This window comes from Papaver somniferum, chromosome 4 (assembly GCF_003573695.1).
Source record: "Papaver somniferum cultivar HN1 chromosome 4, ASM357369v1, whole genome shotgun sequence".
In the NCBI taxonomy this organism is placed as follows: Eukaryota; Viridiplantae; Streptophyta; class Magnoliopsida; order Ranunculales; family Papaveraceae; genus Papaver; species Papaver somniferum.
In genome coordinates this window covers 149044054-149055660 of record NC_039361.1, presented here as the reverse complement: position 1 = coordinate 149055660, position 11607 = coordinate 149044054, and the positions used below count along the sequence as shown (strand labels likewise).

Sequence of the window (11607 nt, the reverse complement as noted above, 5' to 3'; positions counted from 1 at the left end):
AACTTGACTACTTCGGTAGTTATTGGATAGATTTATCTAACCAGAAAAAAAAAGTTTATTAAATTAAACATAAGAGCGTTTGTCAACGACTCATCTATATCTTGTAGCAAGATTGATTAGAGTGGTAATCAAACAGATTCTTCTTTTGTTGTTTAGAATACGATCTAAAGGACTTGATATTCACGTGCGTGACTCTAGAAGTTGAGTGCGGAGGGATACTTAGGGAACTAAGTATCTAGGGGTAGTCTGCTTGGTATCAACTATACGAAGTTGGTATTATATTTTTTATAGCGGCTTAATTATGAGAGTATTCAAAACTAGACTAGGTTTCATGGTTTTTCTGCATTTGCGGTTTCCCCGTTAACAAAATCTTGTTGTGTCTTTTACTTTGATTTCCATATTATAATTATTTATTATAATAAAGTAAAATACACATATACGTTAACTCCGCATTACTTGATAGTGATCTTATAGACTTCAGTGATTTCCAAACCTATTATCAAGTAACACTCTTTGTTGTTGTATTGTCTCGATCTTGTATCCATAGTTAATCGCACAAGTTATCTTGTTGTCGTATTGTCTCGATCTCGTATCCGTATATGATCACACGAGAACCAAATCGTTGTATTTTCTCGACTCTGTCCATGGATGTTCACATTCGGTAAAAGACTTTTATGTTGAAATAAAAAGATTGTGGTGTATTTGGGTACCCTCGTGTTTTCAGTATGTGTAATCACAATATTTGCTATACAAAACCCTAGTGATGCTTCTTAAACATAATAATAAATTTTCAAAAATGAGTTTCCTAGTCATAATTTAAACCTTAAAACAAAAACGATCTAAGCATTTTTGGAATCTTCATAGGTTTTGATATCTTTGAGCTTGTGATCAACAACATCTACTGCATCTTCAAAAAAGATATCCTCGCTGAGAAAATCTTTAACATGTGACTTCATGAGAACAAGGTCAGATATAACCTTTTTCAACTCAGTTCGTAGAAAATCAAGACCTTTCATAGTATCAACAAGCTGCAGCTTTGCTTCCTCAAAGTATTTTAAGAAAATCATGAACAACTTCAGCAGAAACCATATCTTCATGCTCTACATCTTGACGAGTATATGCGTAAAAGAATGAAGCATCAGGATAGTCTTCAGAATTTTGAGATTTGACAATATCATCTTCTACTAGTGTTCTTTTCATCTTCCCCTTGGATCTGTAATTGTTACCCTTATCAAGAAATCCTTTCATAAAATCGCAAGTGTGAGAAGGAGAAGACATTCCTGATAAAAAATAACTTAGAGTGAGAGAACTCAACTCTATAGGATAGGTATATAAACAGTTTCACATGGAATATATCTTTTAGGTTTTAGAGTTGCTTCATGACGCGCAACAAACGGGTACCCGTATGAACATCAAACTTAACCCACGTGATTTTAAAATGATTATATATGACTTTTAGAGAGCACACAATAGATGCTGAAATGACTAATTTTCATGGAAAAGTAGATACAAAAGAAATTTGCGAAGTGAAACAATTGTCACATATCTTAGCTCAATAAACGAACATTCTCCGGAGAAGAGGAAAGATTTAGAGCACAAGAGTAACACAATTTTTTTTGTACCAATCTAATTATGCAGATCCTTTAATTTGCTTCTCAATATTCCAAAGTTGAATGTATCAATAGTCAAACCATAAGAATTTGAAACGAGACAAGATTATCTTATCTAGACAGAAACTGATTTCCATTAGAAGCATATCTGATTATTGGCATATCTTACTCAATAGGATTTTTATGAGTAAGATTCCAAACCTTGTGATTAATTAACACAAGAATGAGCATTTTGCTCATCAAATGGATAATGTTTACGTTTAAACCATTTTTTAACTCTTATTCTTGGAAGATGCCCATTTTGGTGTAAAAAATCATAATAGAACTTACTATCATCAAAGTATGAGATTAGTTAGAACCCTTACCTGAAGAAGTTTGACTGCTGGAATTCGAAAATTTGTTAATGAGATCTTATATCCAGCAATTATTAGATTTAGATTGTATTTCACAGCTCCATTGTGATTAGCTTCTTCTGGTAACTTTTTCACACCTTGAAAATCATTCTGAACCCCATTTTGAGAAGGATCCTTTAGAAACTTCCTTGACCGATTCGCGTTAAAGATACTAATACATGTTCGAACATTAGAAGGGAAAATTGAACTTATCTTCCTAGAAGGTTTCACGGGGTGAGTCTTAAAACCGATTGGTTTAGACATACGAATATCAGTTACATCTTTGATAATTAAATCTAAGCTGTGTTGGAGTCGACCAATATAATTATCATCCAACCTTAATTTGCACTTCCGTCAAACATGTCCCTTTGTGTCACAATTGAAACACACTTTCTGATCACCAGAGTGATTAGAGTGAGTAGGTTCAACATAATTGTTAAAAGTATTATTCCTTCCATGAGATGCAATAATTCCTTGGAAGTTATAATCTTTAGCAATAGGAAGGCTTTGCATTTTCGCTTCTGAAATCAGTTTCGTTAGAGAAACATGATTACATGTAGTCACATTTTCTAACAACACGATTTTTTCAGACGCAATCGGTATAGTGGAATCTTCAAACCAAAGCTTGCAACGAATAAATGATTTATTCTAAGTCATTCTCCTCAAGTTTGGCCTCGATTAAAGTTCTTGATAAACTTACTTCGAGTTTTTCTTTATGAAAAATATTTAACTGAGAGTCACGATCATTAACCATACCAATAAGCATATTGACTTTGTATTTCAGCATATTAATTTCAGCGGACTAAATTCTAACTTGACTTAGAATCACTGCACTTTTTTTGGCTGTTTCCCTGTTTAATTCAGAGTCAGATTCGTTAGTAAGATAAAAAGGGTGCCACTTATCAATATTTGTCTGTTTCATGGGAACAAGGTGTTCATCTATAAGAGAAACAGACGAATCCTTCTCTTTAATAGATTCCATAAGAACATCATTTTTATTCATGGTGATACGTTTATCAAAGATAATAAATCTGTCCATATAGTCAGATTGATACAAACACAGACTTATGAGGTCTTTGTGTGTTTTATTGCTCTGATACCAATTGAAAACGCGGGGGTACAACAACCACGCCCAACTATTTCGTACGGCAATCTGTATGGACTAAACTCCAATATAATTCTGAGAACACCAAGTTACTGAGTCTCAATCAGGATGTATATTAAAGAACTTTATCAATTTCTCGACTCAATTAGTAAATCAAAAAGATAGAAATCCATGAACCTGATTTTTATGAGAATAAATCGGATGGTACCGAAGACCAATGATCGAGTGTCAATCAAGTCATATCTAACAAACAAGGTCGGATTTATCAATTGTGATTGAACTACGTACAATCTGTGATATTTAAATTATATAAAGAAAATATAATGCGGAAAAGAAATAACAATACACCAAAAAATTTGTTAATGAGGAAACCACAAATGCAGAAAACCCCGGGACTTAATCCAGACTTGAACACCACACTGTTTTAAGCCGCTACATACTCTAGCCTACTACAAGTTAACTTCGGACTGGAATGTAGTTGAGCCCTAATCAAGTGTCACACTGATTAAGGTACAGTCGCCTTCCTTACGCCTCTTGAATCTTGTAAGAACCCGTGCACTTGATTCTCCTAGATGACGTCCTTTACATCCTAGAAGTTTCTACGACCCAAAGTCGAAGACTTATGAACAAATATGTCTCCCACAGATAAGTGTATTCTATTTGTTGTTTCCATTTTAAGATAAAGATCAAGGTGAACATGAAACACAACTAATAATCCGGTCTTATACTCCCGAAGAGCAGCTTAGAAATATTATTCACTTCATAATAACCTAACTGATTAACATAAGAAGTTATTGCGGAATCACAAGAGTTTGAGACGAAGAAAATGTTGTTATTACTTTTTATATCTTATCTACAGAATATAAATCTCGAGAAAATATTAGAGAATATTAAACTCAATACGATATAAAAAGTAAGATCAGGATACGCAGCTACATAGAAAATAGTTGGACATGGCTTCACGAATCCCAAATGAAGTCTTCAAGTCGTGAACCCTAGAACGGTTTTCTGAAGAACTGTAAACCTAAATTAATGGAGAATCTACGCTAGTTTGCAACTAGGACACAGGAGAGTGTCGGGATTAGGTTTCCCATATAGTCTTTCAAATCAGGGTTGCTTACAATCAAAGCTAAGATAGCTTAGTAACAAAGCAATTAATATTCACTGTTAGATGAACTCCTGATTTAGGATTTAAGCTAAGTCTTCTTAGAAAATAAGCAATCAATCTTCACCGTTAAATAATATTAGCTTGATACACACAAATGAAATACACATATATTTAGATATGGGTGAATCGTACCTAAACGTGTATAACAAGTTGGCTCAATAACAGTTAACTGAAGTTATCCATATGAACACTTTTAGCTTAGCCATATTAATCTAACAATTCTAGATCAAATATGATAGTCAATTAATTATGATGGATAATCAAATGAATGTAATGTGTTTTAAGTGAGTTGTTCAAATGTTCACTATCTCATAGAAATATCCATGAACAATTTGAAGCATATTTGGTTTGATTAGTAATTGTACAAAGTAATTATACAAGAACCAATTCATGAACATAATGGCACGGTTTGCAAAGCAAGTTTGCAAACTAACCTGAGTTCATGAATATGAGTTGTCATACTTACCGATTTTAGAACCTAACCTCTGTGTTCGCAAACTGAGTGCGCGAACCACAGTTCCGGACTTGCCTAGTCTTGTCGTTCGCAAACACTGTTCGCAAACCACAGTTCCAGACCTATCACAGGTAAACCAGTTCGCAAACACAGTTCGTGAACAAGAGTTCCGGACCCGAACTAGTACTTCACCATTCGCATACTAGGTACGCATACTGTGTTGTATCTAGACATTAGTAGTAGTTGTAAAACTCTTATTTAATCATTTAAACATCCTTGGAAGACAACAATGGTAATCCCACACATACCACTAGCTTCAAATAATATTCAAATGATTAATTGATCAATACGAAACTTCTCAAGTTAACATCAAAAATGATTGTCTCACACAAGTCATGTAAGATGTTCAAGGTAATTTTCACATGATCATCTTGACTTAATATTTAGTTTCCAACAAATAAATTGTTTACCACTAAACTTGTCAAGTAGATGATGAAGCTTTCTAAGCTTTAAACCTGTATTTCGAGAAATATATAAAAGAGATAAACCCGGCTTGAAATTTCAGATGTGCATAACACAAAGTCTATATAGCTATACGACTTAGTCTCATTATAAGATATAATTGAATAGACTTCTGAGTGATAAATAAGTTTTAGTCTCCATATACCTTTTATCAACGAAGATCCTCCAAGCTCTTCAGTAGATCTTCTTCTTCAACTGGTGAACGCCGTGAAGTCTAAATCTCAACTACACACTTCTATCCTAATACGAGACGTAGCTATAAGTAGACTAGAAATCAAGTATATAGCTTTGATAAACTAAACTTGAAAAACAAGCTTGAGATAGCAACGCTTGCGAGTTCGACCGAGCAGTACTCTAACATGAATATTATTTACCATAGCCATATTTAGACTTTGGAGAGAGTCTTGTTCTTTCTGAAGATACAAGTCAATATCGAGGGTAATATTCTCCAGTTGTTTTTCATGGCTAGCAAACACTTCAAGGGATTTTAAACCTCTATGAGGTACATCCATAAGTTCTTTTATGGCTTTAAGAAGAAGAAGATTTTGGATTCCCTAGATTTGGTGGTACTTTCTAAGAGTTTGAACTTTTGTCTATGAATTTAGATCACCAAAATTACAAACTTGTAAGGTCTAACGGTGCTTGCATGTTCTGATACCAATTGAAAAGAAGAGGGCACCTAGTACACCACCAACTTTTTTGTTTTGCAACCTGTAGGGACATAACCTAATAAAATTACAAGTATATCTAATTAAAGATCCTTGAACCATATGTATATAGATCTTTTCTATTATCCTTTCCATAATAAATATATTTAGACAAAAAAATCCACAAACCTGATTGTGTAAAAGAGTCCTTGGACGATCTCACAAATCAGTATCCAAATTCAATCTAGTCGTATCGAAACAAGAGGATCCGAATTCTCCAAAGTACGAAACTTGTTATGTAACTTTCAAGATACGAATTCTACAAGCGAGTCTTGTAACCGAACACAATTAATAAGGACTTACACTACCTAGATTTTATATGTACTACTTGTGTTATTCCTATTACAAAGAAAACAATATAAGGCGGCAAGGGAAAAAATAAGACACACGAAGTTTTGTTAACGAGGTAAACTGCACACATAGTAAAACCCCGGGACCTCGTCCAGCTTTGAACACCAAATCGTATTAAGCCGGTACACGTACTAGCCTATTATCAGACTTCGTACTGGAATGTAATTGAGAAATGAATTAACCTTCCAAGTAATTAAGCTGCAGTCGTGCTCCTTACGTCTCTGGAATGTAGTTTAAACCGAATTGATCCTTTTTTGTTAATGAAGATTGAAGAAATGGTGTGACTTGAAATGAAATTGGATATTGTATTTATAGGGTGATGAAATTATGACCGTTGGATGAGAAGCAATGGGCGGTCGAGTTTACACCGCTGGAGGTTTAACTTTGACCGGCCGGTTTATATTACACCAGAGCGGTCGAGTAGTAAGGACTCATGGCCTGACAAAGTGGCAGATTTGCCACTTTACCATGCCCATAATGAGTGTAAAATTGGTAAGCTCGTGGCTTTGCCATGCCCATAGGAACCGGGCTTCGTATATATTACCTTTGTTTTTCTTCCAACATATTTCATTTTCAAAAAAAAAAAAAAAAAAGCAGATAAAGATTATTAAAGGCACTCGTAAGAAATACTAGGTAATACCACCACCTGACCCTTTTCTGTTAACTAAGTATTTCTTTTGATATCTTTAATCCACATATGCGTTCTTCAATTATGTCCATGTGCCACCAATTAAGCAACACGACTTTAAGCGTACGAAAATTAGTTACATATATAAAATCCCCACTCTAGGCTCGAGCTACCTATTATCATTCATTGAAGTCTATCATGTGGTTGGGCATCAAAATAGCCGGACAAAAACTCACAAGTGACATAACCTAGAATTATGGTGATTAACATAAGTGTATCAGATCTTTCCGCCGGAGGGGGAGTAGGCAGTGTCCGAGCGTCACCAACCAAAGAGATGCATCACATATTTTAATACCAGACATGCATAGATAGACGGAACATCGTGGTGAGCATAATCACAAAAACAAACGCGAGTCAACAGTCTTACTAATCATCATCATAATAATTCATGAAAACAGAAAGGTGATTAAGAAATCTGAAAAACCATGTCCGCACATCCCTCACGATCTCATCACCACAACCATAACTTAAAACCAACCAAACGACCATTTCAAACTCCCCAAATTTAACAACACACACACACACCGAAAGAAACAACAAAACACATTCTCAAAACAACAGCAACAAGAAAAAAATGAGCAATGGTCCTTGATTTTCTCTCTTCCATTTCTAATTCCAAACCCTTCATTTCCTCCCTTAAAGAAAATATCATTAATCAGCTTTCATTCTCTTTAACAACCAACTCCAAATGGAGAAAACCTTTTGTCTTCCTCCTGAGAAATCCGGTAGTTTTGCCTGCCGTTCTTACCCCAACAATAATAATAACAACAACTCTTCTCCAAAACATACATCTGATATTACCGTTTCTTTGTCTCCTCAAGCATCCAGCCTACAATCATTAGACTCAATACCTGAATCTCCTAAACTCCAAGAAGAAAACATTCACAACAACAAGGAAGAAACACACGAAGAAGAAGAACAACAAGTAACAACTCCAACAGCAACCGAACCCGAATCGTCGTCTCCGTCTGATCTTGACTCTAACATTAATAAGTTATCTGAGGACATCGATCGGTTTCTTAATCTTTTATCTACTGCTACGGTTGGTGACGAACGAAATCCTCCACCGGAGATCCCTGTTTCCATTGAAAACTTTCTTAAGGTTGTTGAAGCGGATTTGTTGAACCAAGATTCAAGCAAAGAACCTGAGAAGTGGCTTCAGAATTCAGAAGAAGGTCCGTCTCTTCTTCAATCTATTTACAGGATATCAAACTTGACAAATTCCCTCAAAGAGTTTCATTTCGATTTGAATTACGCCAAGTCTTTCAACCGTACTAGTACTGTTTTACAAAAGGCAATGACGTTCTTAGAAGAAGAGTTTCGTGCATTACTCGATGAATCCAGAAGCTGCGAAGTCGAACCGATTGTGATCAATCCTAAATCAAAGAAGCATTCCTCTTCCAAAGATCTTGATCGCACAACTAGTACAGCTTGTGTTGTAATCCCACAAGAACCTGGTTCTGCTAGTGCTGAATCCGAATTCCCCGGATATGCACCGGAGGTTGTAACGAACCTGAACCGAGTCGCAACGGCTATGATATCCGGCGGGTACGAAACCGAGTGTTGTCAGGTGTATAGCATAACAAGGAGAAATGTTTTTGAAGAAAGCTTAAACAAGATGGGGTTTGAAAAGATTAGCATCGACGATGTGCAGAAGATGCAATGGGAGTCTCTTGAGTCGGAGATATCTACATGGATTAAAACGTTTAAAAGATGCATCACAATTTATTTCTCAGGTGAGAAGAAGCTTTGCGAAGCGGTTTTCTCGGATTATCCTCGTGTGGCGGACAGTCTGTTCAGTAATCTTACGCGAGGGATCATTATACAACTTTTGAATTTCGCCGAAGCTGTTGCTATGACGAAAAGATCAGCTGAAAAACTCTTCAAGTTCCTCGACATGTACGAAACCTTGCGTGATCTTATTCCAGCCATGGATGAAGTATTCTTCAACGAATCGTCAGTGGAACTTAAAGCGGAAATTTCTTCTGCTCGTTGTCGGCTCGGAGAGGCAGTGGTAAGCATTTTCTGTGATTTAGAAAATTCAATTAAGAGCGATACAGGTAAAACGCCTGTACCCGGTGGTGCAGTTCATCCTTTAACTCGTTACACAATGAATTATCTAAAATACGCATGTGAATATAAAGATACATTAGAACAAGTATTCAATGAACACAAAAAGATTGATAATCCATCCGAAGATGATCAAGAAGGCGATAATAACGATGATAATGCACGTAACAATCAATCGGCACCACAATCTCCTTTCGCATTGCAGCTGGTAAACGTAATGGATCTACTCGATGCAAATCTTGAGTCGAAAGCCAAATTGTACAAAGATCTTTCATTAAGTTACATTTTCTTGATGAATAATGGACGCTATATAATGCAAAAGATTAAGGGTTCAGTCGAGATTTATCATCTAATGGGCGACAATTGGAGTCGTAAAAGATCCTCGGACCTTCGACAGTATCACAAGAACTATCAAAGAGAGACATGGGGTAAGGTGTTAGCATGTCTTAGAGATGAAGGTTTACAAGTACATGGTAAAGTCTCAAAGCCAGTATTGAAAGAAAGGTTCAAGGCTTTTAACACAATGTTTGAAGAAATTCATAAAGCGCAGAGCTCGTGGGTTGTAAGTGACGAGCAACTCCAGTCCGAGCTCAGGGTTTCGATATCAGCCGTTATGATACCAGCTTATCGATCTTTTTTAGCAAGGTTTAGGCAGTACTTGGATTCAGGGAGACAGTCCGAGAAGTATATAAAGTATGGACCGGAAGATATTGAGACGTCTATCGATGAATTGTTCGATGGGAATCCTGCGTCAATGGTGAGAAGGAAATGATCTTCTAATTCTCTCTTTTGTCTATATATATTAATATTGTTGATCAATGGTGTTTATTATGATGAAGACAAAGTTCTGATCAGATGGGGATTTCTTGTTGTTGTTAATTTGACTCATTTTTTTGGCGTTATATTTGTGTTTATCAAATGTATGTTCTTCTTCTTCTGGAAAGAAAACAATCTTTTTTACGTGATTATAGATGTAAAATCTAATTAATGTTACCTTGATGTTGGTTCCAATTAATTTTAAATAAAACACAAACATTTTTAGGTCAATTAAATGTGTTTGTATAAGTGAGTAAGTCATCCCTATGATTAAGAGAGCACCTTACTTTTGTTACATTAGACAATATTCTGAAAACTAGACCAAGCGTCCAACTGGTAAACTTAATGGGTCATAGGACCCATTGGTTCAATCTGGGTTCATTGGATCATATACTCATATGTAGCTTGGCTTATGCAAATGAAGAACCATAATATTGGGCATACCAAAATCTTCCAAGGCATACTGAATGAAGACAAAAAAGGTTGTGAAATAGCAAAATCAGATAACCCCTTAATCCAAATTTTTTTAATGACAAATCTGCATTTTATGTATTAGCGTTACTAATCTTGATCAGTGATTAAATATTTTGTTTAGTGATTAAAATAATTTTCAGAATTATAAGAGTTGTTTAGATGAAAAATTTGGGGAAAAAAAATCAAAGTTTTGGTTTGATTAAGAAGGAGAGAAAGAGAAGGAGAAAATTCTAATTCTTGATTCAATGGAGGATGAGGAGTGTCATATATCATCTAAAAAACCTAGGAAAATACACATCAACTACAACAATGATTCCCAAATGGTTGATTTCCTAGATTACGAGAATGATTCAATGGAGGATGAAAAGGTTCGACTTACATTTATGAGCCGAACCGATCCCTTTATGAACAGTTCGGCTAGCTGAAACTGTTTAGGTATGCGCCGAACATTTGCTAGACACTAGTTCGGCTTGTATAAAATTTTCCTAGAAAGCCGAACCTATTCCTGAGAGTTCTGGAATAAAAAATGTTAATGGTTCGGCTTATATAATGAAAATCGTATCAGCCGAACTGTTCATATACACTTTTAGGCTGAAAATTTGAAGAACCGTTCGGCTTAAAAAACAACGCAACTAAATTATGCGCCGAACCTAGGTTCGGCTCACAACTCACCTAAATTATGCGCCGAACCTTGATCTGAAACCTGGATATTGACAACTAATGAACAGTTCGGCAAGCTGAAAGTGTTATTGTTATGAGCCGAACCAACTAGTTCGGCTTGTTTAAAAATATCATAATGAGCCGAACCTAGTCCTGTGTGATCTGGAAGAAAAATTATGTGAGGTTCGGCTCATAGATGTAAGCCGAACTGTTCATCAATGGGTTGGTTCGGCTCATAGATGTAAGCCGAACCTATTCCTGAGAGTTCAGGAATAAAAAATGTTAATGGTTCAGCTTATATAATGAAAATCGTAGATTTTAACCCATTAAAATCAAGTAGATTTTATCTTCATCTTCAAGAGAATGAAAATACGAAGATAACGCAAAAAGAATGAGGTCATTCCGACATTGGACGAAGAAGTTATGATCAAAACAAGATCGAAAGAATTCAGTCTACAGCGGGAAGTTTGGCTGATAACTCATCAACACGAGTCAGCCGAACCTAAAGCCTATAAATCAATATTTTCGAAGTGTTTAAGGGTATATAGGTCATTCATACCCATTAGACACCCCTTATCAATACACCCTGG

General features: G+C 35.6%; 1 protein-coding gene across 1 annotated transcript; it reads left to right on the top strand.

Annotated features, from left to right (window-relative positions):
• Positions 1-7552: 7552 nt before the first annotated feature.
• Positions 7553-10078, top strand: LOC113271544 (exocyst complex component EXO70B1-like). The gene has a single exon (XM_026521442.1). The coding sequence runs from the start codon at positions 7686-7688 to the stop codon at positions 9837-9839; it is 2154 nt and encodes a 717-aa protein (XP_026377227.1). The 5' UTR covers positions 7553-7685; the 3' UTR covers positions 9840-10078.
• Positions 10079-11607: the final 1529 nt, after the last annotated feature.

Bases quoted from the DNA above. Each gene is read 5' to 3' on its own strand.
- LOC113271544 (XM_026521442.1), top strand. From the start codon at position 7,686: ATGGAGAAAACCTTTTGTCTTCCTCCTGAGAAATCCGGTAGTTTTGCC.